At 36.3% G+C, this 26,760-nt stretch overlaps 4 protein-coding genes across 9 annotated transcripts; 2 read left to right on the top strand and 2 right to left on the bottom strand.

Moving 5' to 3' along the window:
• The first annotated feature begins 1,548 nt into the window (after positions 1-1,548).
• On the top strand, positions 1,549-4,360 carry LOC121759212 (probable inactive poly [ADP-ribose] polymerase SRO3). Of its 2 annotated transcripts, XM_042154718.1 has the most exons (5): positions 1,549-2,553; positions 2,742-2,980; positions 3,069-3,202; positions 3,299-3,413; positions 3,883-4,360. In XM_042154718.1, the coding sequence occupies exons 1-4, from the start codon at positions 1,610-1,612 to the stop codon at positions 3,392-3,394; spliced, it is 1,413 nt and encodes a 470-aa protein (XP_042010652.1). In that variant the 5' UTR covers positions 1,549-1,609; the 3' UTR covers positions 3,395-3,413; positions 3,883-4,360. The 2 variants fall into 2 exon arrangements, with proteins under 2 accessions (XP_042010652.1, XP_042010651.1); XM_042154717.1 differs by lacking the exon at positions 3,883-4,360 and having other exon boundaries at positions 3,299-3,754.
• A 4,574-nt stretch (positions 4,361-8,934) lies between these two features.
• Positions 8,935-12,887, top strand: LOC121758710 (inositol-tetrakisphosphate 1-kinase 3-like). The gene is made up of 10 exons (XM_042154104.1): positions 8,935-9,477; positions 10,035-10,116; positions 10,226-10,258; positions 11,057-11,177; positions 11,362-11,454; positions 11,590-11,697; positions 11,784-11,960; positions 12,099-12,154; positions 12,236-12,320; positions 12,442-12,887. Exons 1-10 carry the CDS (start codon positions 9,269-9,271, stop codon positions 12,510-12,512), a joined length of 1,035 nt encoding a protein of 344 aa, XP_042010038.1. The 5' UTR covers positions 8,935-9,268; the 3' UTR covers positions 12,513-12,887.
• Positions 12,888-13,464: 577 nt separating this feature from the next.
• LOC121757919 (50S ribosomal protein 6, chloroplastic-like) lies at positions 13,465-13,776 on the bottom strand. Its single transcript, XM_042153372.1, has one exon. The coding sequence runs from the start codon at positions 13,774-13,776 to the stop codon at positions 13,465-13,467; it is 312 nt and encodes a 103-aa protein (XP_042009306.1).
• Positions 13,777-14,641: 865 nt separating this feature from the next.
• On the bottom strand, positions 14,642-26,010 carry LOC121758708 (ATPase MORC2-like). Of its 5 annotated transcripts, none has more exons than XM_042154100.1 (16): positions 25,547-26,010; positions 24,622-24,685; positions 24,119-24,200; positions 23,099-23,252; positions 22,810-22,924; positions 20,753-21,083; positions 20,288-20,471; positions 19,635-19,736; positions 19,196-19,525; positions 19,039-19,122; positions 18,632-18,790; positions 17,637-17,720; positions 16,631-16,768; positions 15,902-16,014; positions 15,532-15,683; positions 14,642-15,089 (listed from the first exon to the last, which is right to left on the bottom strand). In XM_042154100.1, the coding sequence occupies exons 2-16, from the start codon at positions 24,674-24,676 to the stop codon at positions 14,986-14,988; spliced, it is 2,187 nt and encodes a 728-aa protein (XP_042010034.1). In that variant the 5' UTR covers positions 24,677-24,685; positions 25,547-26,010; the 3' UTR covers positions 14,642-14,985. The 5 variants fall into 5 exon arrangements, with proteins under 5 accessions (XP_042010034.1, XP_042010037.1, XP_042010036.1 ...); XM_042154103.1 differs by having other exon boundaries at positions 20,753-20,924; positions 21,024-21,074; positions 24,622-26,010; XM_042154102.1 differs by having other exon boundaries at positions 20,753-20,924; positions 21,024-21,083; positions 24,622-26,010.
• Between the last annotated feature and the right edge of the window lie 750 nt (positions 26,011-26,760).

The raw sequence follows: 26,760 nt of genomic DNA on the forward strand, positions 1-26,760 counted from the left end.
CCTCGACTCATTAGAGGGGATGTTCGTCGTCGGTTGACTTCATGTCTTTCTCCCCCAGACAGCGTGTTCTGCGGTCGCTCATGGTCCTATGGCATCCCCCTGATGCACCTTGGGTGAAGCTGAACACAGACGGTGCCTTCTCTACATCGACACTGGAGGCGGGGGAGGGAGGATTGGTTCGTGGTTCTGATGGAGGCCTTCTGCAGGCCTTTTGTGCTCCGGTAGCTGCATCGCTTTGAAGCGGAGCTTTTGGCTCTGGTTCGGGGTTTGGAGATGGCTATGGAGCTTTCTACTCATATTGGATAGAGCTGGACTCAACAGCTCTGGTTAGTTTGTTGTCATCTGGATATCTTGGATCTGCAGATTTTAGACACCATATGGTTTTGATCCGGAGCATGACATCCCAGCGGCAGGTTCGATTCTCACACATCTACAGAGAAGGGAACCGGGCTGCTGACTTTCTGGCAGGTAGGGGGTCCAAACCCTTGCCTTTACATACTTCGATCAAATCTCTTCGCCTCGGTACCTGAAGGAGCTAGTTAGGATGGACCAACTGGGATATCCTAACTTCCGTTTCCGGCGTAGAGATGTGGGCTGATTTAGCTCATTTGGTGGTTGGTTTTGATCTTTTTTCGTTTCACCCTTTTGTGTATTTAGTCATTTTCTTTCCACTTGATAGCATGGAGGATCTCGACTTATGAGACCTCTACTCTGCTTTTTCATGTTCTTGTTTGGATCTTAGTCACTTTTGGGCTAAGATCATGTTTTTGGAACATTACATTTTGATCTTATTTACGGGTTAGGAGTCTGCCTAAACCTCCTATCCACAAAAGGCGTCTTTGAGTTTAAAAAAAATTTATCTCTTACTCGATTCCATATATGAATATCAACAACAACATGATTTTATGCGGAATGAGATACAAACAAGAGCATCTCTCAAGATCCTTAAACAAGGTCATTTTTGTAGTCTATATATGATTCCAGAACAAGACCAGTACATATGAATATATTATGAGGGATATTTAAAATAAATTTTGATATATTGTTAAGCATGATCTAGAATTCATAATATTTCTTTTAGTTAGCTCGAACTTTTCAATTTATTACCATTTTATATTTTATTAATAAAAATTAATCTATTTACATTATGTAAATAAATTAAAGAATTAATTTTATATTTTTTGTGTAGTTATATATTTTATAAAATTTGTTATTGAAGTATTGAATTAGTTTTCAAATAAGACTGAAAAAAAGATTAATTGCACGTCAAGTCAATCCCTGACTAGCCTATCGAAATGGAAGTCCTACTCAGATTGCGGGCTAATCGAATGCTTGTGTCAAAAGCAATTGGTTCAAGAAATGAAGTTATAATAAAAATTATTTTTCTTAACCAGCAAGGCATACCACAATTTTAACATTGTAAATGCCCTTTGTTGTCTTTTCAGCAAGATCCACAGGGGTAATTTTGTCTTTACAGATAACCGACCTGAACCGTCGCAGGTTAAAAAGGCGGCAAAAATTCTTCATTTTACCTCAGAAGTTCGTTGCAGCGCTAAATCAGCAGATATTGTACGGAGAGCTTCTCTACTTGTACCTTCAGGTTTCAGCCATGAATTCGTTGAATTCCACCTCGATAATGGCGCAGAGGTTCGCGGAGGTGAGAAGCAGCGCGAAGGCCGTTGTTCATAGTGAGCCTTTGATCCAGAATTATTCGAATTTCAAGCGGAGCTCTTGCCCGGAGCGCTTGATGTTCTACCAGAACGGATCGTGGGTTGATTATTCCGAGGAAGTGGCGGAATTGCTGAAATTAGGGTTTGCGGAGGGTAGGCCGGTGGTTGAGGCTCAATTGCTCGGGTACAGCTGTTTGTTTGACTTGTACCGCATGCTCGAGATCGATTTGGAGTCCGGTAATCAGCGCTCCATCGCTTGGATTGATGCTGATGGTAAGTGCTTTTTCCCTAAAACGTTCGTCAACAGCTGCGAAAATGATCGTGAGGTGGAATTGGGCGATGGCGATGAGAGCTGCGCGAGGATTGAAATTGATGTCAGAATTGTTGAGAATTCGGGGGATCGCGAGGGCGCGGGGTTGAAGGAAGGTGTGGATTTTGGTAAGAGGGGGAGAATCGACGATGTGGAGGAGAGTTTTTGTGGCGCCGCTGCAAAAAGGGTGAAAATAGATGAGAGTGAGTCGCAGTCGTCGCGGTGGCCGAAGGCGAGGAATTTGGCAGCTGGGGAGAAACGTTATGAGATAGTGAGGAATCTGTTCTTATCCGGGCTGGAGAATGTGGAGCCGGGTGCTACGGTTACCGCCATTCATCAATGTGTGCGGACAGGACCTTTGGATAAAGCGCGTTCCGAGGTTTTTGCCAAGCAAATGGAGATCATGAAACGAGCTAGAGGTGGGAGTAATGTGGTTTTCGCGTGGTGTGGGATGTCGTCCCAGGGTGTGGAGAGCGTCTTGATGCATGGGTTTGGAATCCCTAGCAAGTTATCTCGATCAGCCGGTCATGGCGTTGGAATTCACTTGTCGCCTATACGATTGCCCCAAAATAGGTATAAATCGATGCATATATCATCATATTACTGTATGTGCAAGTTAATTCTTATAATGTTAATGTTTTGGTAGATTATTGAGATGGAATATATGTGTCACTTTTTGTTTGTTTGTGTACCTCCGGATTTGGTAGTATATGTTTCCGGATTTGCGTATTTTCTAGTAATATTTTGGCTGGGATGGACAGTGCAATGTTGGCTGAGGTGGATGAGAATGGTGAGTGGCATGTCATATTGTGTAGAGTGATACTGGGAAGATGCGAGAAGGTTGAAGCAGGGTCGCTTCAGTCGTATCCATCAAGTGTGGAGTACGATACTGGTGTTGACGATTTGAACAATCCTAGGTGGTATACTGTGTGGCAGGGGAATATGAACACTCATATTCTACCAGAATGCGTGGTCAGCTACCGGCCTTTAAATATAAATGGTAATACTAGATAGCTTTCTAAGGATGTGAACTTTGCTCAAACCTTCAGTGTGCCTTTGAAACTAAATCGCATTAGTTGATATTTCAGGTTCTGTAAATAGTATCCCTAAGAATGGGGTTCCTCATCCGTCGACATTTATTGCAAAGCTATTCTCCAAGCTGAGAGGTTCGCTTCCTTTCCCGCAGTTTTTCGAGTTGCAAACTTCGTGGGAGTCGTGTAAGGTGAGAATTTTGTTCCCTCAATCTGATGCAGAATGTTTAGTTAGATTTTAATGTGTACTTATGCACTTAAATATAAAACATACTATCTTTTTGCAGAAAGGGAAGTTGGGCAAACATGCCTTCATGAAAAAATTACGATTACTTGTTGGAGACGATTTGCTGCGCTCTACCATTCATGACATTCGTGGCTGAGAATAAGTCTTCTGCACTTGTATGTTCGTAGTTGGCAGAATAGAATTAGATATTTTTAGTCAAAACCTATTGGAATAGGGAATCACTATCCAATGTATGGATCTGTTGAGAAACCTTAATCAAATTAGGAAAGCTAGTTTGATGTGGGCTATATTTTTATTGCATTGGTGTCCCTCTACAGTTAGAATAAGAGATGGAACTAAGCTATAGAGTTTGAACAGTTTCTACAACTTCTTTTTTCTAGTTCCCTTGTTATACCTCATCCTCTCATATTTCATACTTTGTGTTATGCTCCCCTCTTGGTGCTCATTAAAGTTTATGATATAATTAATCAATAACAAGGCTTAATTACTGAGTTCATACTCGGATTATCCATGGAGACTGGTTTTTTCATCATTATTTTGTTCTGCATTGCAAATAGTTTAATCTTTTAATATGCCTTAAACGAAATCTTAGTCGTGTTGATTATTGAGTATGTCCATCCAAAGGAAGGGGCAGTATTGGAAGAGGTGCAGTTCGATAAGGGAGGGGCACATTGCCAGGCACCGAGGCTGGTGGCTGTGCCTCAAATGTGGCTGCTGGCAGCAGTCTGGGCCAGATTTTCGAGCATTCTTAGCCGGTACGTTGTCTGAATTGCCTTATTGTTCGTAGATAAACATTGATCGGTTCAACAGATTTTCATCAATTGTTTATAGTTTTGTGGTTAAATCCTCTGCGAAGATTGCTTGATGTTCTTTATTTCTTTGATTAATTACATTTTTAGTAAATTTTGATCACTACATCTTTTGTCTTAACTCAATTGTTGTCCATGATGAACCATGTTAAAGTAGTTATATCTGTGCAGTAGTTGCTCCCAGTTAATGTGTATCAGTACAAGCACAGATTTTACTTTCCAAATTCAGCAAATTGAATCTGTATTTATTAAAAAAATTGCATATATATTATTCAAAATAGATGTATTTTCTTCAATATGGATCTTAGCATATTGTTCAAACTGAATTATATGTATTTATTCAATATGAATCTGTATTTTATACAATTAAGAGTGTATAAATTTAATATTAGTAATTGACTACATATTCAATTAAATCACGTGTGATTTATAATTATGTGAATGGGATCGATTTAGAATTAGATAATGACATTAAATTTTGATTGGTCGTTTATAGGATTCCGGTAAACAAGAATAATTAAAGTTGAATAAAGAGCACGTGAAGGATTGTGAGGCATATAAATATCATTGAAAAAAATATCTAGATGAGATTTGTTTTGGATTGTCCACACATTTGGCTGGTAAAATTTCACTAGAATGAATAAAGCAAACTCCACTCAAATAGATGCATGTCATTCTCAATTTTAATCGATCTTTAATATAATTTCTAGGGATTTATTAGGTGAAATAGCATGGTTTAAAGGTATATAGTGAATGAACAAGGAAGAAGAAAGATTGTTTCTTTTACGCTTAAAAATATTCGGTGTGACTCTCAATTAAAATGTATGCTCCCCAACATGCAAAAGAAATACTTAGTCAATTTTTATCATTTTAGCATGTATACAAAAATTAATCTATTTCCATTTACGATTATCCTCAATAATTAATATGTTAATTCATTTATTCTTTTAATTTATTTATTCTTTTTTATCATATGACTCATCAATTTATTAGCAGTATATTTATTAATTATTACTAATACTATTACTGTTTCTATTTAAAAGATAATCATTTCTGCACTTATAATAAATCAACCGTTCTTATTAAAATATAGTCCTACTACTACTGTCGCAAGGGACAAGGGAAATTTCGTTTTCTGCATGTTATAATATTTAGGAAAATGACAAAAAAGTTTATAGTGGCGTGGCTTTGTCGTGTCTTTTCAATTGCAATGTGGCACTAAATCCTATCATAATATATATCAAAACAAATTGAAATAAATTAGTTTCTCGTGTGCATAGTTTTTTCTCATATTCATAACTTCTCCCAAATTAATTGTCACACTCACTTGGCTATTGACACCCCAATTGCTAGTAGTTTGAGAGTATCAATTTGATCGAAGGTGAAGAACAAACTATATATATACAAGTCAAAGATAAATAACAAAAGTTTCAAATTATTTTTTTCTTGCTCTTTTAACTAATTTGTTGGGGGTGCCCTTGCATCTTGTTGTTGCACTTGTGTTATCTGTTGTGGATTTTTTTTGGTTAGGTGATGTTGGTTGTGTGGCAACAATTTGAGCATTTTTTTGATAAAAAATATCCAATATACATACTTCGTAGCTCCTTAAAACATAAGTATTGTTCAATATTGGCAGAGAGATCAAGACGAAGAGGAACTAGATAAAGAGTGAGAGAGATGAAAAGAATGAAATAAAGACGAAATGAAACTCGACAACCACTATAAGGCAAAGCTTCACCGATTATTCACATTAATGTGTCGCATAATTATTTGTCACACCCCACATAAAACATCAATGATTTGTCAATAGTTGTATAGTACTACTATATGTTTATAACATTCTAATGTGCCTTTAAATAGGTGGAAGCAAAGTAAATTCTTATAGTGACATACTCCATAATCAAGGGAATATACTAATATAGCATATGTATATAACATGCTAATGTCCCATGTAATGTTAGGTGATGAAATATGTATCATGTGCATGTGGTCCACATTATAATTCTTCCTTTGGCAAAAAATAAATTTAGTGGTGAGAATTGAGTCCCACAAAGCTCATCAAATTGGATACAATTCTCTATCGTGGAGTTATGGGCCTCCCATTTTGATCGACTTTTTAGTAAATATTGGAAGACAATATAATATTCCACAACTATACAAATTTTAATTGATCATGGAACTCCTACAAAAGGAATGGATCACATCGAATTTTCCAACTTTTTGAGATGTAGAATTTGTCACCCATCACGAGTGACCGCAGTAAAAAATATTGATATCGTCATCTATCAACTTTCTTTGCAATCATTCTTGAACTCCTATGTCTTTTGATCTTCAGTAATAACGCTAATTTAGTAATAGATGATGATAATTCTTTAACAATTTAGAAAATAATATTTCAAATCAATGAATTATATCAATGACTAAGCTTCAATGAATATGTTGGACAATTCATAAATGTTTTATAAAAGTCCAAAGAGAAGAGAATAAGAAAAGTCCAAATTTCTTCTTGTTTTTAATTTCATGAGATCACTTTTCTCCATTACAAGGAAACTATCTTTTGTAAAATAAATATATTACACTCCTGAATTAGTATACAAGAGTTAGTCAATTTAAAATGTTAAATGCACTCAAGTGGAAAATCAATTGTTTCCAAACAAATTAAATACTAGTACTCCTATGTCTTATTCATGAGACACTATTCATCATTCTAAATTATGTATATACATCTAGCAATCTAGTACTAATTATGGAGTATTAATTCTTTTTCATCATACAAATTACCAACTATAAAAACGAAAATAATAACTAGAAAATAGTAGTATATCATTTTTTTATCATGGTAACTTAAAAAAAATCAATAAAATTGAAAAGCAAAAAAACAATAATGAGTAACATTTTAAATGATCTAGTCAGTCGATTTTCAGGCTAGCCCGCTCAAGCTATATTGGACTCAACCAAGCTATGCTACACGGACACAACATCATTCAGTTTGAAATTCGAATTAGAACTTTTCGTCATTAATACTCCTTTCGTCCATTTATAAACACCACGACATCTGATACGTAATTATAAAAGAGAAAAAGAAAAAAATTGATAAAACATAAGAGAGACAAAAGAAAGTGATAATAAAGTTCTATTAATAAAATTGACTAATTTTCATAGACAGAGAAATATAACATTTATTTTATCCCATCTAGAGGTGCCCAAGGTTTTCGATTCCATCAGTTAACTGCGACTGAACTAGAACCGTAAGATTTTACCCGAACCGAAATCGTCAATTTTAGAACCGTCAATTTTAGAACAGCCTGAAAACCGTGAAACCAAGCCAGAACCACAAAAAACCACCGAAAACTGGCAGTTCGGAACTGTGAAAAACCACCGGTTCGGAACTGTGAAAAACTATCGGTTCGGAACCGTAACCGCGAAACACCCTCGCGGTTCGGTCCCGATTCGGCAATTTTCAAAACTGGAACCGCTGGTTCCGGAACCGTGGGCACCTCCCATCTAATGTTGGAGATAATAGATGGATTTCAAGCCAAATTGACATCCCAAGAAAAATAAAGACTATTCAATGCATGTATATGTGTGCAAAAATGGGAATGGCAGGTGGGTCCCACCCCATGAATGTAGGGCGTTAGAGCATCCACAATGGCGGTGAGCGGATCAGCTAGCCGATTCCCGGCGCTGGCCGGTTCGCTCGCTGAACCATTGCAGGCGGCGAGCGGCAATTCTGTGAGAAAATCGGCGAGAACATGCCGATTTTCTGGCGCTGGCCGATCCGCTCGCCGGTCGGCTGGCCGCCATTGCAGGCTCCCGATCGGCGAGCGATCGGCTAGCCCATTTTTTTTATTTATTTAATTTTCGAAACACTATATATACGCGGTTTGCACGTCATTTTCATTCGCACCACTTGTTTTAACGAGTAGTGCCAGGGCGTCGAACAACGACCTCAACGTCCTCAACTCGTCGCTCCTTTTCAACGAGCAGTGACAGGGCGTCGGTCCGGCCATCAGTTTTGTCGCCAACGGCAACCGGCATGATATGAGCTACTACTTGGCGGATGGGATATACCCTAGGTGGTCCGTCTTTGTGAAGACGGTCAGATGCGCATCAGATGAGAGGAAGGCCTACTTTGCGGAACGGCAGGAGTCGGCGCGCAAGGACGTGGAACGCGCATTTGGTGTGCTCCAGTCTTGATGGGCGGCAATTAGGGGTCCAACGCGTTTGTGGCATGTCGACTGTATTGCTGATATAATGTACACCTGTATTATCATGCACAACATGATTGTCGAAGATGAAGGTGTACAACTGACTAGTTGGGCCAACGACGATAATGAAGTCGATCTAAGCCACGGCGTGGCCGCCCCCAACGTACGAAGCGGGGTACCTCACGATGAAGCCGGCCGCCTCCAAGCACATGCTGACATGCGCCAAGTGGATGCTCATATTCGACTCCAAAAGGATTTAATTGAAGAGTTGTGAGTGCGGAGGACTGCACGGCATTAGTTTTTTTTTATTATATATTTTTTTAATCTGCCTTTTTTTTAATTATGTATTTTTTTAATTAATGTATTTTTTTTAAATTAAATATTATTATTGAATTTTCCCGTATTTGTGTCGTAAATTTAATTCCTTATTTTGTGTGAGTGTTAATTATTTGTTTTTTATAATTTTGTTTATTGTGGCTAGCCTATTGATTGTCCAGTTGCTTGCCCTAATAATGTGGCAGGAGGAGTTTTTAGTGTTAATAATGTTGCGGGAGGAGTTTGTGGTTGGGCTATGGCGGGTATATCTCTTATCTCTTAGACGTTACATCAGTATCAGTTCCCATGGCCATGGCGACAGCTACCATCTATAAAGACAACCCCTTTCTCTCAATCTCTTTCCTCCACGCGTTCCATTTCACCTTTTTTCTGCTTCCCCCTAATCCCCCTCTCCCTATCTATATATACATGCGCATGAGATGCAAATTTCTCTTCTTTTTGTCCTCCTCTTCAACTGCTTCAATTGTTTCTGCCTTCTGCTTCAAGCTGTAGAAAAATCCACTCTTTATTTGGGAATTCATTTTTCGAAATCCCTAGCCCCAAAATTTTCAATTTTGTGAAATCGAGCGCAGGGTATTTGAAATTGAAGGGGAAATTGGGAGGATAAGGCTATTTGGTGGGAATTATCGATCGATAAATTGAAATTAGGGGACGAGGATGGGAGGCGAGGTGGCGTACCTCACTGTGGGGGAGAAGGAGGGGTGTGATGAGGGGAAAATAGCGGCGGCGGAGAGGAAGTATTCGGCGCCTTCGGTGGGCGGTGGCGGGTTGGCGCCGCCGCCGAAGAAAGTGGTGGTGGTGGGGTATGCGCTTACGTCTAAGAAAGTTAAGAGCTTTTTGCAGCCCAAGTTTGAACGCTTAGCGAGGTAACTGGTTGATTTCTTCTCGTGATTGATGTTTTTTTTAGTGTTGGTGAAGATCAAAATGATGGATTTTGGGTGATGAGTGTTTGTGCCTTAGCACTATCGTTTTTGTTAATGTAGTTTTCAGTGATTTTTATGCTTCTTTCATTAAGAATTGAATTGGTATGTTCACTGTTTACTTGTTTGGATTGAGGTGAGGGTTTGAGTTCGTCTTTGAAGTTGTGTCTGTGTTTGATTTGATTAATCCGTTTTTTTGAAGTTGGAATTGGAATTGGAATCGGAATCGGAATCGGAATCGGAATCGTCAGCTGTTATAATCTCTATCTATTTAATAAATGGTTTACTTTATGCTGGATGATCTTGCTTTTGGGTGTATATGTGTGTGTGTTCTTGTGGTACAGCTGTTGGGTGTTCTGTATTTAAAGGATTATGAACTGTCAAAGATCACATTTTGGTTTCTAAATCTTTAGGCAGTCATGTGGCATTTTTATCCTGTCAGACGTGAACATTATGATAATAATTTTAATCCTGACAATGTTTAATTACTAATTGCCCTTCAGGAACAAGGGAATCCTGTTTGTGGCTATTGATCAAAGCAAACCTCTTTCAGAACAAGGTCCTTTCGACATTGTGTTGCATAAGGTGACTTTCCTTGTTCTTCTCCACTTCCAGCTGAATCGCTTTTTGTTATAGTAAGTCATGTATGACTATGAGCATGTAATGCGTTTTAATCTTGTTGTGTTTCCTGCAGTTATCTGGAAAAGAATGGCGGCGAGTACTAGAGGTTGGTTTCATCTTGCAGGGTGAACTTTGTTAATATGGTGAAAACTTTTATTATTGATAAGAAAATTTTGATGAATTAGGGAGTGGAATGATACACGATGATTATATGGTGGCATGTGCATCCATTATGACTGACTATGACATGCTTTTGTGCTTATTCACATCTAACATAGTTTGTGGAGACATTGCTTCTTCTTCTTGAGAAAGTTTAGTTCATATTTAGGTTGAATCTTCGTGAAGAGATTATTTTCTTAGCAATTACATCTTCATATTCTGAGGAGTTTCATTGATGGTTGTATTACATTCTTACAGACAAGAGAGAGACACACATAGCAGAGTGGGTTCTTAATTTCCTACATACGTCCTAGGCTTCTAGCTGAAAACTACCTTATTCTCGTCTAGGTGGAGGTTCTGGGGTTTGTTCTCATTATTTTAATTCTGATTTGTTGATCATCCTCTTTGGCATGCATATATTTAAAATAATTTGATTCTTGACCATGCCTCACTTATTCCAGTAATTAAAGTTAAATTAGTTTTTAGGTATTAATGCTCAACCTCCTGCACAAACATGTAAGATCTATACACGATAATGACAATTGAGTTTTTTTCTCATTTTCTTTAATTTGCTCGCTAATCTATATTTTTGAAGGTTCTAATGTGTATTATTGTCTCCCTTTTTTAGCTTCTCTTTTCATGTGGTTTTATTTGTGAAATGCTTTCCCAAATATCCTTTGTATGAACATATATGCAGCATTGTGAAGATTGTTTCTTGTCATTTATTGTTTACCACTTTTTGCAGGATTATTGGAATGAACATCCTGAGGTCACAGTTCTTGACCCTCCTCGAGCCATACAGCAAGTACATAATCGTCAATCCATGCTTCAAGATGTTGCCGACCTGAATCTGTCTGACCGTTATGGTAATTTTGATGGATACCTTTTACAATCGTGTTATTTTTTTAAGCTTCTCCTCTCCTTGTTAAGTCTGCCTGCTTTTATTTGTTCGGTGTTGATCTCTCGTAGATTTATAATGCTGCTGCTAAATGTCATTGAATATTGACTTACATTTTGAAATATTGATGATGTCACTTATGTGATGTGCAGGAAAAGTCGGTGTTCCTAAACAGTTGGTTATCAAGAAAGACCCATCATCTATTCCTGGTGCTGTGAGCAAGGCAGGCCTGAGGCTACCAATTGGTATGTCTTGCTTTATCTTCATCTTTTTTTATCCAGTGTAGTATTTTCTCTCGTTTTCTTTCCATTTCTAATTAATAGAACTATCTCCACAATCCATTCGGACATTAAATCTTGTACTAAATTTCTTTGCTTCAGTGGCAAAACCTTTGGTTGCAAAGTCACACGAACTGTCTCTTGCCTATGATGAGTTCTCTCTCCAGAAGCTGGAGCCACCACTAGTTTTACAGGAATTCATTAATCATGGTATGGAGAAATTTACCGTGTTCTTTAATTACATTATCCAGTGGTTTTCCTTTAATCAGGTCTTATTTTTTTGCTTGGTGCTGTAGGAGGTGTGCTATTCAAGGTGTATATTGTTGGTGAAGCAATAAAAGTGGTCAGGCGTTATTCCTTACCCGATGTTAGCAAATATGAACTGTCAAAGAGTGCTGGTGTTTACCACTTTCCAAGAGTTTCTTGTGCTGCTGCATCTGCTGATGAAGCTGACTTGGATCCTCATGTAGCTGGTGAGCTTATAATGCTCGAACATATTGGTTTTTCTTACATTTTCCTTTGTTGTTCGCCTAGACAGTATATTGTCTCTCAGCGACCTCAAAGAACTATCGATTATCTTTGTGTTTTTATTATGCCTTACTTTCCTGCAGAGCTCCCACCACGGCCATTGCTCGAGAGATTGGCTAAAGAACTACGACGAAGACTGGTACACATTTCATCTTCTGCAATTTTGATATATCCACCATTGATCAATTATTGTTGATTTGTTTCAATCCTCTTGCCATAGGGTCTTCGGCTATTCAACTTGGATATAATCAGAGAGCATGGAACTCGAGACAACTATTATGTGATAGATATAAACTATTTTCCAGGTATGCCATCTACTCGAGAATAAGATGTTCATCTTGGATGGCACGACTAGATATGATAAAAACTTTCGTCTAAATGTGAAAGGCGGATGAGGTGGTCTAACATTCTAGTTCCAATCTTCAGGATATGGAAAAATGCCAGAATACGAGCACATATTTACAGATTTCCTCCTGAGCCTAGTCGAAAGCAAGTAGACATATTGTCTCCAGCAAGAGCCATATCCGAGCAGTGAACTTCTGGGGGAGCTTATCGACACACATCGCTATGCTTTGGAGGGCGAGGAAAAGCCAGATAATCTATATGCTATGGTCACATTTGGCAGTGACTATGTGCCGTTGTGAAGGCGATCAATCGTCTCCGGTTCATCATGATCTGCCAAAGGCCTTTCATGGTTCGTGTTTCGCCTGCTTAGCTGGGTAGTGCTAATCAGTTAGTATTAATTTTTGATCGATGTGGTGTGTGGTTTTGTAAATTCTTGTTAGTTAGATATGTATAATCTCTCTCAGAGTTTGCTACCTAATTCACATTTTTTCATTTTTGGGGAAGTTAATTAGTATGTTTCTTTTTCATGATGCTGAGCTTACCTTCTTGTGTAGGGATGATAATGAATTTCATTTATATCATCTCAAATTTGATGATATTAGATTCCAATTCTTTGAGGACAAATGTTGGATTTAGGGAGGCACTTCCAAGAGAGAGTAGCATCATATTTTGTGGGTATAAACTAAAAAAACTCTTTGATATCAAAATGAGTTATGATGAGTGAAATTACATGAATTCTACCAAATTTGCATACGATTACCAAAGAAATTGCATCCAATGTAAATCTTCATTGTCGAATATGCCAAAAATAATTTAGAAACATTTTATCATGTAGCATAATCTCAATCCTTTAACCAAATATTGAAATCAAACAATGACTAAAAATTAGTAGCCTAAAGATATATTACATCAACACCATTAAACATGAAGATGATCCGAATAAATAAACGCCCAATTCTTTCACAAAATAAGTAAAATATCCAAATCATTCAAAAAAAGGGCGAGGAATTTCAAATTCAACAACAATATCAACAGCAATTCTGCTCTCTAATTGCAGCAAATTGGTACAGTCGAAAACACAAACCTAATTCCCCAAATTGGGCATTACTTCACTCGGACTGGACAGCAGGCTGCGACGGCGGAGTCGTCGGAGACGAGAGTCCATTCCGAGGGGAGAGGTGGGAGCGGGGGGTACACGGCGGGGCCACGGCGTATGTCGGAAGGCCGGCTCTTGCGGGGGCGGGACTTCATGTGATGCTTCGTCGCCTTTTTCTGCGGTCTGGAAGAGCACTCGATCGCCAGCCCGCCGCTGCCGACCGATAGGCGGCTCGGTGGCGGTGGGAAAGCCTTGGTTGCTGCGGCGGCGGAGGGGGGCGGAAGCGCCAATCTTGTGCCGAAAATGGCTGAAACTGACATTTTCTTTTCTCTCTTTTTTCCCTCTCTACTGGCGTGAGTGATGAAGAAATGAAGGGATAGAGTTGGATGATGAAACTGGTACGAATTGTGTATATATAGTTGGTGGAAAATGGAAATTCTAGAAAAATAATTTCTCTTTCTTTCTCCATGTTCAATTTTATTATTTTGATAATATTTATTACAATATTTAAATTTAAAACGATTATGTTCATCAGTTATTCAAAAATTAAGATACAACTCCCACATTCAAAATAAAATATTTTTCTCTTTAAATTGTCTCACTAGAAATAAAACATTTCTTTAAATGGAAATAACATTTTCTCTCTTAGTTTATTCTCAATTCACTTAACTCATAAAATAATAGAATATCAAAAAAGTATTTCATATTTAGCAGGGCATGGAAAGAGTATAATTTAGCGGGACATGGAGAGAGTATAATTTTACAAATCAATTTGTTAAAACAACAAATTTTTATATTTATAATGCATATTGTTAAAACTTAAAATAGTGAATTTATTAGTGGAAAATTATGAGACACAAGAATCTTAAAATTCTCCACAAAGAAGCTGAATTCTATGAGCCACTGACCTTTTTTTTCCCTAAAGTATATTCTCTCAATTAGAGTTTCCAATTATCATAAAGTGAGGTTTTCTATTAATTTTGAGGTATATAATTATATACTACTACTATAATAGCTCGTGACTACTTCTACCTGTCCTAATCAACAATAATAAGACAATTCTATCCAGCCAAACAATATTCATATGCAATCTTGTCTATTCTAGCAGACCAAACACGCCCTTTACGTAGACACATATATATTTCAATCCCACAAAAAAAGAAAAATGAATAAAGAAGATAGAACTTTATGATGAAATGAGATAATAGCCTACTAAACCTCTATGGATGAAAAAAGAGATAATACAGCTGAAGCATCATGTCACACTACTATGAACAACTTCTGTTACTTCTGTACTCTAAAATACTCGTGAAGCATCTACTCTCTCACAGAATCTGCTCTAACCCAGTCAGGTTGCAAGTTCAGATTTTGTCAAAATCATTGACACAAATAGCTACGAAAAGGACTAAAATCGAGTCACCGGTTTATATTGTGGTGAGATTAGATAGGGAGTGTTCTTCCCGGATCTGGGAGCTACGATACAAAATGGCGATGAATGGAAGCAAAAAGGGTGTGTGTTAAACCTCACATCATCCGTTCTTCTTACAGAACCTTGGAAGAGATGATCGCATCTGCCGCTTTACAGAGACCTTCAAATCGTCCTCTTCCGAATCACTAGCATAGTTACTAATGCCTGCACACAAGCATAAAATTTATTCCTACTGAACTTTGAATCATCTTTCATGTGATTAATCGTAGAACTTGTACGACAAATCACTCGTTTTCATCACATAGAAGATAAGCAATAGCAGCCTTGCTATTAATGACTAGTGAGAAACCTTCTGAAAGTTCCACTTTATGCACCTTAATGAATATAAGAGGGCATAATGCAACTCAAATAAGTAACAAATTTAATGTTATATCAAAAACAATATCATGAATTTTAATTTCTTCCTCCAAATGCCCAAAAGGAGAATATGATGAAGCTTAGCATTCTGTACATCATGTATCACCAGTGCGCAAACAATCTCACGGGCTAAACAATCATATGCATCTCTAAGATAAGCTAAAATAATGAAATAACAAATATATAGGGCAGAGACATATTTAAGAAGCAAAATAATGAAAAAACAAACCTTCTGATTTAATGGCTTCTCTTTCACGAAAGCCGTTTCTTGGATCTTTTGTGTTGTAACCGTGGCGCTTGGTTGATATTGTAATTGTTCCACCTGTGATTGATTCTTCTGGTGTATCACAGAGACCATTAAAAGGCATCATGTAACAGAACCTAAAGCCAAACACAAGATTTTATCATTAATTATATTGATTCTGCAAATATGACATCTGCCTGCGCTAGTAATTTATATAAGTTTAAGAAATACTACTAGATAAACATTTAATATAAAATTTGCATGAATGCAAAATAAAACTAATACTGATGATTTGGAAAATATGAAGCTACCAAATGTTTAAGAGTAAAATATTAAATGGAAAAAGGTATTTAACCATTGTGAAGGTAATGTCTTGCTTTCAAAATCAGTGCTTAGCATCCTCCATTTTCTGCATTTGTCACACTGCACCCACTCATGATCAGGTTTGACTGACGCATTACCCTTTCTCTGTACAAGAAACAAACCCATGTCAACCGGACTAACCTTAACCAATCATTTCAGGGTAAATTTTCTATGAGAACACTATATATACTGAAGTAGAAAATGTAAAAGATAGATTATAAGGAAAGTTTACTTAAAGAATAGAAGGAAATCATAATTCAGAATTGATTAGTACATCGTACAGAGTCATGCCATAAGATATTATAGTTATGCATGAGAACGGAGAAGAGATGCACCATGGAGTGTTTCATGTTCTTTTTAATAATCAAGATATACTATACACATATAATCAGGAGTCAAAACATATGTATGAAACAGAAAATGCAGATCTAGGAATAGAGTTAGTCACACAAACAAGCCTCTAACTTTATGTTCTTCCTTAGCCAATATGACAATTTCATAAATTCTATGTGAAACAGTGTAACTACTATGCATAGTTAATGTTGCATGCCGATTAGGCATCCAATTCTCTTTCAAAGAGATTTCAGCTAAGCTCCTGCTTACATCCCAGTCTTTGAAGATTAAAATCGGTTGAAGTCATGCTGCAGAGTGAATGTTTGCAGCAATGATAGAAGCTAATAAGCCAGTTATTGTTTGTTTTAGGAGAAAGCAAATCAATTACCAATTGAATCTTATCAACATATTTGTCTATATATTCATTCGCTTTTTCACCCAGCCACTGCTCCAGTTCAACATAGGCTTCACAGTCTTGGAACCCTTGCTTGTTGCTGTGCACCCAGACACAACCATTCTCATCGTCCTGTCGAAGAATAGAAGAGAAGAAAATTTAGATTGTCTCTGCTTCAAAACTGCTGATATCTTTTATTATAGTGGAAGTCCTTTGGCCAAAGAAAACGATATTAAAACTATTGAGGTATAAAAGTCTGTTAATGAGGGAAGAGTCATCAGCCAATCAAACAAAAAGGATGTTAACATGCCAAACCACATCACAGATTCTAATGTCAGTGCTACTAATGGTTACAGCTTATCGAACATCACTGATTCAGATAAAAAACCCACATCACAAAAGATCACCTCAACATACAAAAGGTTAGCTTTATATTCAAAGGTATTGTCTGGCTTAAGTTACGAGGACTTTGATTTTTTGCTGATTTAAACAAGTGGATGGACAAAGATCTGGAATACTCATCTGCCTTCGCAGGTGGGCAGTTGGACAAAACAAAAGATCTTATAATCTTTACTAATAAAATAACAGTTCTGACCAAATATAATACCATGCAATTTGACATGTTATACTTAATTCAGTTAATTGAACACAAATAAATTAGCACACCCATTGTTAATTGCAGTAAAAGTTTATAAAACTTGCACGAATCAAATTTGCCATAGCATAAAGTACAATAGGATGCAAGTTTGTAGAAAAGTATTCACACCAAGACTCTGCTCATTTTTAGCAAAATATAAGATTGGACCCTCATTGATGACATGTTTAGGACTGGTTATGGAGCCTCAACAAAGATAGATATCTTCAGATGTGCAGATTTAGACTTCTGTTCAGTGATTGACAAAGCACTATTTTTGTACCAAGATGGCTAAACTCTCAATTTAGCATGTAACATATTGAGATGATAAGTAAACCAAGGATAATATCATTTTACGAAGTTTACCATTATTTTAGTAACATCAGCCACACCAATGATGCCACGTCCACAATCTCCATTGTGAATCATGCTTCCAACTCTCTTATAAGCCTGAAACACGTGATGCACAATATGAATTTATAAGCCCAGCATAAAACAGAGCGATGCACAATAAGAATTTAGTTTTAAATTTTTAATATATTTCCTTGTCTCTTATTATTTCCTAGTAGGACTCTATTGGATATTCTGTAGGGTTCATGTAACCCTCAATGTGCATGTTTTGGGGATTATAATTGTTCTTTTTATGAAAATTATAGCACCATCATTGTTTACTAGGATAATTCAAGGATTATAACTTTTGAGTTGCTAGGATACATGGAATTAAACAAGACACGACTGAAACACCATGCTCAAATTGATCCGTACTACTTGGGGGGGGGGGGGGTGAGGCAAGGCGTGACAGCAGTGCCGTTGGTTTTAACAGGATAATAGATGTCTTATCATCTCCGTATCTTATTCATTTCCAGGCCCCATGCTTCTTAGTTAAGTTCGATGTAGATATACTCCATTTTAAGATGCGGCAAGATTCCATTTTCTTCAAACAAGAAGGGTCAACTACCATAACTTCCTTGATGGCTAAAAGATGCAAAAAAATATAAAAAGGATCCTCCTTACGGATCAATTTCCAGATGTCTTTAAGACCTTAAGCAAGAAAGTAGTTAGTCAGGTCCAAGTTAAACCCTTGTATAAACTAAGTAAGACAACCGCATGTGCCAATGCCACATGATCTATCATTTAGCATGAGAAACACAAAATAACTCTTGAACATGAGAAACACAAAATAAATCTTGAAATCAATGTCATTAATACAGTATCTAAGAGACTAGGTAATGTTGGAATGACAAAATACATCACTTCCCATAGTGCCAACGAAGCCCAAGAAGGAAACCGAACAGGTTAAGGAATTAAATGACTTCTTTTCCTATTGCAACAAAATAAAGGAAAAAGAAGGGTACGCTTACCTCAATTAAACGTCCATGCCAATATAAAAATATTCCACTATTTGCTTGCTCCCATTCCAATTGAGAACAGCCAAGAGTAAGTTGAACTGGTTTTCCTAAGATGGTGCCATTTTCAACAGTAGTCTTACTCAATGATTTTGCAAGGGGTCGACTTCTAACCTATTTAAAAAACGTGGGGGAAGGGCGAGAGATAAGAAATAATGATAAAAATTAATTAATTTTGCTCCACACTAAATCAAGCACACGTGTTACAGCAAAACAGAAAGAACTAATGTTAAATTTCTCTTGTCTCAAGAAAGAAATGTCTCAGTTTTAAGATCACCTACTTAACCATTTTCATTCATAAGAAATGTATAGAAATGTTTATAAACACAAATTTGGTGCCATGAACACATAAATTTTGTTACCAGTGCTCCCTGTACATAGATCTTCATCCTTGGATCTAAGAATATCACCTCCAAATACGATTTCAGACAGTAGTCCAAAGGAACCTGAAATTAAGAAACCACGTCTTAGTTTTTGTATGAATAATTCATTTGAGATGCTATCAGAAAAAAGGCACACCGACAAAGACATTTGCCCTGGACGGCATCTTGTCCTCCTTGACCGAATGAATATACCACCCTGATGAAACGAACTCCCGCCAGTGAACCCAGCTTCCCATTTTAAACTATAATCTGATCCCCATTCATCCAGATTCCATATATAAATTTGTGTTCCAGTACCATCTGCCCCAAAGACACCCACTTTTTCACCAATAAGATACTTATCAAATGGGGAATATCTTTTAATAATCTTCAAGTACAACTTAGCCGCATCCTTATTCTGGACATCTGTGTCCACTTCCATGGATTGCCCAACTCTGCGGTAGCTTACAATGGGTATCTCCAGATTCTACAAAATAACATGCCAGAGAAAAATCAATTTTAGTTCAGAACAAGCAACACTAGAGATTTAACTCCACATCCGTCACTGGTATCTATAATTGGAATTGGGGACTTGCATCTTTGCCTTCATTCAGCGACTGCGAGAGGAATGCAATTGATCTGGAGTTAGTTGTCTGGGTCAGAACCAAGGCATCCTTTCCTAGTCGCATAGTGCCAGTCTGCGAAAATATCCAAACAAAAATACATATTCTGGTCATTGTTCGGCAATAGCTTTTTCCAATGTGGCCCACAGGACTACACAGGTAATCCTCTAAGACTTGCACCATATATATAGAAACTGAAAATATTCATATTAGGTACGTTTTACCACATTAAGAGTCTTCATATATAGCTATTATATATATATATATATAACACCCATGCTAGATGCATTACATTTAGAACTAAAGACCTTCAATTAGTATGAACCACTGGGGATCAGCTTCAGTATAAAACTTTAGAAGGGAAGAAAGAGTACAAACAAATATCAGCTTCAGTATAAAACTTTAGAAGGGAAGAAAGAGTACAAACAAATATCAGCTTCAATACAGAACTTCACATATTGAAAAGTAGAGACAAGTATGAGAAGTAAGAGTAACTGGTATCAGATTCAATAAGGCCTCTCTTGTTATTAATCTTAGGCACAACATACATAAAGGCAACATTTCGTTGAAAATATTTATGAAGATACACCACTGACTGTTAACTAAGCTGGACTGTGAAGAAGTACCTTAAACCCAATTCCATACATTCCAATATGATTGGGGTCATCTACTTCAGTTTTCCCGTGGCCAAATGATACCATTCTTTGGATATCTGCATGGCTCATTCCATGGCCATCATCGATCAATGATAACATAGGAATTTCTTTGCAAGCAATTTTAGAATAGAACTTATTGATAGCGATTTCCAGTCTGAAAACAACATTAGATATCATATATGTTAAAGAGAATATAATCAAATATAAAACAAAAAAGGAAACATGAAACATGCAATTCAACCTTACAATTGAGAAGGGGGAACACAAAGAAACAACATATAAACAATAATAGTTGGTCATTTCTATTTTCCCAAACATCTCAAAAAAAAAAGACAACTCACTACTTTGGACTTAGAAAACTAATGCTGTTCAAAATTGGTTATGTATAAGTTACTTCAACACCAAGAAGAAGAGAAAAAGAACATGTACACCTACTTGGTTGCTTTTGCATCCCTTGCATTATCAACAAGCTCAGCAACTGCCCCAAATATCCAACTGGAATGTGCTTGACCAAGTGTTTTCAGATAACTGGGATGTGCTGTTACATAATTTCTCTGAAAGGATTTAACTGTTTCAACAGAATTTCCTAATTGACTGCTAGCTTTAGCTGACAAATCAGAAGAGGAATCTCCATTTACTTCTGCACAATGTATCTTAGGAGAATATTTATCCTGAGAAAGGTTTGAGATCGACATAGCAACCTCACCAGCCTGAGATTGAGATGTAGGCGGAGATATTTGATCAGAATCAGCAACCCCTGCTCCAGCTTAAATAGAAGAACGTAAGATTAGAGTACAATACAAAATAAATTATGTTTGGTTTCTTCTCTTCTATGCTAAGAGTTAGAAGTTATGCATAAATTTATTACCATGCAAGCATTTCAGTTTATATGATTTCAAATAAAAGATAGGATGGGAGCAGTATCCAGGTCAAAAACAGCTGGAAGGACATATGATTCATTCAAGGATAAAAAATTGAACTTTGCTATCTGGATAGATAACATGAAAATAACAGAGGAAGTTCATTTGCATTGTTCATGATTTGATGAAAACATTGGGATCAGGAACAACAAATCGATGGCTTTTCCTACTTTCCTTATTTGTAATGAATGTTATACTATTACTTATTTCTTTAAAACTAAAATTGACATTTTAGTTTAACTGAAAATGGACAGTGAAAAAATATTACTACTAAGTAAAAATATATGCCTATCAAAAATATAAAAAATTATCCTGTTGGTATTAGTTCATATATTCACATGAAAAAGATAATCATATTCCCCCTTAAAATAAATACTACTGCTAATTATACATCATTTTTCTAAAGTAAGAAAAACATGATTACCTTTTTATTTATTTTTAACTAAATGCTATTGATGAAAAAAAAAACCTTGTATCCACTTCGTAGTTCAATAAATAAATAATTTGTTAATACAAAATTAGAAAGAAAAAAAAGCATCACTTGAATTAATTATTTTTTTCTTGCTAAAATGTTTGCTATTTAAATTAATTTTATTGTAAATTTATTTCGATATTTGAAATCACATTCAGTAAAAAAAAATATCTATTAATTAAACCATGATTTTTTTTAAAAGTTTCTTATATAATAGTATTACAAAAAAACGTAGCTTAAGCATGTAAGAGTAATTTTACTAAATTAATAATATTACTCACTACACTTCAATTAAAGAGTAATATAAGAAAAGTTTATCATACAAACGAGTTTATTCAATTTATAAATTATACTATGAAAATACAATTGATGTTTTATTTCATGCTTCATTCAGTGCACATACCAATTATAGGAAATGTCCCCTAGCTACATTTTTTCTAGTACCAATCACCTCCTACATACATACTCTCTCCGCCCATGTTACTCGCACTTTTCATTTTAGGTTGTAAATTTGGGATTGATTTGTTAGTGTAATTAAATTAGTATTTTAAGTGTAATGATAGATCACTTAAAAAAGGAACACATAATTAACTCTAATATATTAATTAAATACCCTAATTCTTACTTAAAATCGAAATAGTGTAAGTAGTTTGGGATAAGCCGAAATAGAAAAGTGCGAGTAACATGGAACATAGGGAGTATTATGTAAAGAAAAATGATAACATGGCCTCTATGGAATATTCTTGAGAATCTATGGAATTTTAAAGATGAAACTTGCTAAGTAAGATATTTTCAATTTTCCTTTCTATCTTGTATTTAAGATAATTTCAATTATTGCATCTTCCATTTTCCATTTTTATGTTGTATAACACAACTTACTGCATATTGACAGGATACATTGATTATCATTCATTTAAGTTTTGGGTCAATGGTTCTAGAAAATTTTGGATATGAAGCTCTTAGATCAAAGCAACACATTATATTTCTTCTCTAGATCCTAACTTGCATAATTAGTAAAATAGCAAAGAACCACCATTTACTAGGGGGTTTAAGAATGCAAGAGTGATGATAAATCTCAACAGTCATGTTATGCTTCAAACCTGGAGATGTTTTTGATGTTTTCCCTTTGTATCGAACAGTTGCAAGGTCAGATCTTGAGCGTTCAAGGGGAGGTAGTATGTAGAATTCAAACAATCCGAAGTTGGATATAGCAACCTTCAAAGTTAGCAAACATGACAGCATTACATTTCCCCAAAAACACAAGAACTGAGACCTAGGTCCATAACAAGTCCCAAACACGAAAAGCAAATAGTTCCAGTCACCTTCTAAGCATGGGACTAACATTACTTCAGTAAAAAGAGTTCCAGAATACTTGTAATTGTATATTACCCTGTTATGCTTCTGAAGGAAATCCAAGAACTGCCCCCATTCTTTTTCCTGATGGGAATCTTCACAGGCTGGTATTATAGAAAAACCAGGCAGTGAAGATAGAAATCTGACCTTGTCTTTCCTGACAATGGAAGTTATGTCCCAAACTGCAGGCCTGTCATTCATGTACTTTTAAAAGACTTGGATATTTTATAAACCAAAGAATGCAATTAGATTTCCAAATTAAAGGCACAAAAAAGTTACAAGTCTCAGGCTCTTTTGACATGATCAGTATCTATGTGGGAGCATGTATACATAAAGACAAACTACTATGTACTAACAAGTTCATAAATCCACAGACCACATCATATATTGTGAAATTGAGAGAAGACAACTAATAAATCTACAAATGGTTTTGGATTTTGCACTCTATTTATCCAACTGATAGTTGTTCTAGTTTCTACTACTATTAGATATGTTAATGCAGGTAAAATTTCAAGACTTCGTGAAAAAATAGTTTTTGTCATGTGTGCTGACTGAAACAAGCTCTGTTGGGACAGCATAAATGCTTATGTATATAGGCCATTTATGTGCCTTCATGACAGCTAACACAAGTTAATGTGAGTATGATTCTCATCTACTCAACTCCCCAATTAGTCAAACTAGTGAGGTTGATAAAAATTTATACATTTACTTTTATCCTTTATACATGTCACCTTCTTAATTCTAATATCATCAAGCAATCAAAATTGTAAATGACAGATTTTAAATATATACTAGCAACAAGTAGTCTACTTCAACCCGTAGTTACATTACCCATTGGGTGGAATAATAAGCATAATGTATCATGTTCAATAGCTACAGTAATACAAACCAAAATCCACAAACCATGGGCATGTAGAAGAGCTATATACAAGGTCCAGGGAAGACGAACCATAGTATATTAACTTCCACAAAACATCATATACAGCATGAGTGTGGTGTATGTTCATTGAAAATCTTAAAGGACATGTCAATACATTAGTTGCAGTGGTGACTTACATTTGGCTGGGTGGATTGACACATGCTGCACAACTTATAATTCTTTTATCCTTTGTCAGTTTAAAAAGAGTCTGGGAACACCCTGCAGAACATTGCATCAAAAGGTCAAATATAGAAGCCTATATAAGGCTTAATTTGGTTGAAATCTATTCATTCACAAAGCACTTACATGAGTGGATGAGTAAAAGAAGCCATAATATCAAAGGTCATGCACAAAAAACATAAATCCACCAACTTAACTCACAACATGCAATGTACAAATTTCCATTGATCTTTTTTTGGGGGGTGGGGTCATTCTCTTATCTCATAAACTAATCAATATGGATGCATGTGAAAGAAAATATGTTTGACCCAGGTGATGTTCATTTGAGTGGAAAAAAAAAGAAGAGAAGAAAACATATATATATATATATATATATATAGAGAGAGAGAGAGAGAGAGTATACGGGAACAAATGAAACAAAGAATTATTAAAAGCGGATGAATTGAAGTGCAATAATCACCTTCTCCAATTGGAGTATCTTCCATGAAATGATCCCCCATTACAAATCCAGTCATGACATGTAACTTTTAGGAAACAGAGAAGAGAGGGTAAGTTCCTTTAATTAAGCTCAACAAATAAACATTTTATAAATTTACAATTTAGCAACAAATCTTTTGAAAAAGCATCATCTAAGAACGAGAAATAGAAAGTTCAACGATAGCATTCCTACGAATCACAGCCATATGCAGCTTGTGATACGTAACACACAAATCATTGTTTCAACCATACTTTTCACACAATCAAAACTCAAGAGCAGTGGGAGAAGGTGGTGTGCAACCATTGACCAAACTCCCAACACTAGCTGCCCACATTTCTAATTCACATCATCGGCGCCTAATTAATCACATCCTGACATGACTTTGAAATACGCCACCGGTAAATTTTCTCATCTAAAGCATGTAGAATTAACTCATCACCTAGATACTTCACAACACAGAGCTTTTTATTCAAGAGAATTTTGCTATCATATCAAAAATTACGCCATCATCAATCAAAGCAACACTATTATGAAGTTATATCTTATAATCAGCACTATGAGCATCACTTTCGGTGCATTCAACGAGCAGCACAAATACTTACATGTACAGCGCCAGCCTCATACACAACACAAAAAGATGCAGCTAAAAAACTCAACAAATTAGCAAAATTCCAATGACGAAGAAATGTTTACAGTAAAATCAATCGACACAAAGCAAGGAACACTCAAAAATCATAAATTAGAAACAGCACCACTCAATTCTGCAGCATATACAAAATATCATAACCCTACACCAAGCAACCAAACTATTGAAAGGCGCTGAAGCTACAGTAGTTAAATTCAAATGGAAAGACATTTTCGAACGAAGCGGGAAAACAAAATAGCTGTCTCGTCACCAAAACCCCACCAGTGTACACAGAAATCCATAAAGTTTCTAACGAAGAAAGCTCCTTGTCGCCGTTTACTGCTCAGCCACCTCCTCCGCCGCGAGTTTTAGGTATGCTCCCGTTTCTCCAATTTAACACAACTACACTACTAGATTTCAATCGAAACAAATTTCAAATAAAACCAAGGAGTGCGAGTTAGCTATTTTTCCAGCTATAATAAAAATTTGGGTGAAGGTTTGCTTGCCCTCTTCAATTTATTTTGCATATTCGTGTGCTACAACGGTTAATTTGTATCTTACCACTGTTGCATGAATTTGAATGATATCTACCAACGAAAAGGGGGAACACTGTATATGATGATCAAAACACGCCAAAACAACGAAGCAACTACAACAAAATGTGAGAATTTATATATTTCCTTGTTCGTGTATACTTAGCTAGTTTAGCTTCAATGTGTATACATAAATTCGTGAGAATTTGTAAATACTAACCCAGAATTTCCAATTGAAGACTGAGAGAGAGAATTGCTTCGGCAAGCTAGTTCAGTAGCTATAGCTATAATAACCGCTGATTATTGGAGCCGTACAACTTTGAAAAGGGAAATTTAATTTAATTTTAAATTGAATAAATATTACACGATGGAGTTAGGGCTGACAATTTTTAACACGACACGAACCGGCACGAAAATAATGGGTTTGGGTCAGAGCTTATTGGGTTCGTGTCCTTATCGGGTCGACCCGTTAAGGACACGAAAATTTCGTGTCGTGTTCGTGTCGGGTTCGTGTTATCCATTAACAATACGTGTTCGTGTCGTGTTCGTGTCGTGTTCGTGTTATCCGTTAATAAATAATATTTTAATATTATTAATTCTTATTATTTTCATTTTTAATAGGTTTAACCGTTATCAGGTCGTGTTGTTATCGAGTCGTTATCGTGTCATCTCGTGTACGTGTTGTTATCGTGTCGTGTTGACCCGAATTGGTTCGTGTCGTTAATGGGTTCGTGTCGTGTTCGTGTCGTGTTCGTGTCTGAGGGTTTCGTGTCGTGTTCGTGTTCGTGTTTGAGGTTTTCTTAACGGGTCGTGTTCGTGTTTGTTGTTATCGTGTTCGTGTCGTTATCGTGTCGACACGATAACGACCCGACACGCACGATTTGCCACCCCTAGATGGAGTAGTAATTTAATTGAAAATTATAATCAAATGTTTCGTATAGGTAATCTTATTTTATTGTTCAT

This window comes from Salvia splendens, chromosome 12 (assembly GCF_004379255.2).
Source record: "Salvia splendens isolate huo1 chromosome 12, SspV2, whole genome shotgun sequence".
Classification (NCBI taxonomy): Eukaryota; Viridiplantae; Streptophyta; class Magnoliopsida; order Lamiales; family Lamiaceae; genus Salvia; species Salvia splendens.

Coding starts and splice junctions, on each gene's coding strand:
- LOC121759212 (XM_042154718.1), top strand. CDS start 1,610: ATGAATTCGTTGAATTCCACCTCGATAATGGCGCAGAGGTTCGCGGAG. Junction 2,554..2,741: donor ATACGATTGCCCCAAAATAG/GTATAAATCGAT, acceptor TGGGATGGACAG/TGCAATGTTGGCTGAGGTGG. Junction 2,981..3,068: donor CCGGCCTTTAAATATAAATG/GTAATACTAGAT, acceptor TTGATATTTCAG/GTTCTGTAAATAGTATCCCT.
- LOC121758710 (XM_042154104.1), top strand. CDS start 9,269: ATGGGAGGCGAGGTGGCGTACCTCACTGTGGGGGAGAAGGAGGGGTGT. Junction 10,117..10,225: donor TCGACATTGTGTTGCATAAG/GTGACTTTCCTT, acceptor TGTTTCCTGCAG/TTATCTGGAAAAGAATGGCG. Junction 12,155..12,235: donor AAGAACTACGACGAAGACTG/GTACACATTTCA, acceptor CTCTTGCCATAG/GGTCTTCGGCTATTCAACTT.
- LOC121757919 (XM_042153372.1), bottom strand. CDS start 13,776: ATGTCAGTTTCAGCCATTTTCGGCACAAGATTGGCGCTTCCGCCCCCC.
- LOC121758708 (XM_042154100.1), bottom strand. CDS start 24,676: ATGACTGGATTTGTAATGGGGGATCATTTCATGGAAGATACTCCAATT. Junction 24,201..24,621: donor AGATACTCCAATTGGAGAAG/GTGATTATTGCA, acceptor AATGTTCTGCAG/GGTGTTCCCAGACTCTTTTT. Junction 23,253..24,118: donor GTCAATCCACCCAGCCAAAT/GTAAGTCACCAC, acceptor CATGAATGACAG/GCCTGCAGTTTGGGACATAA.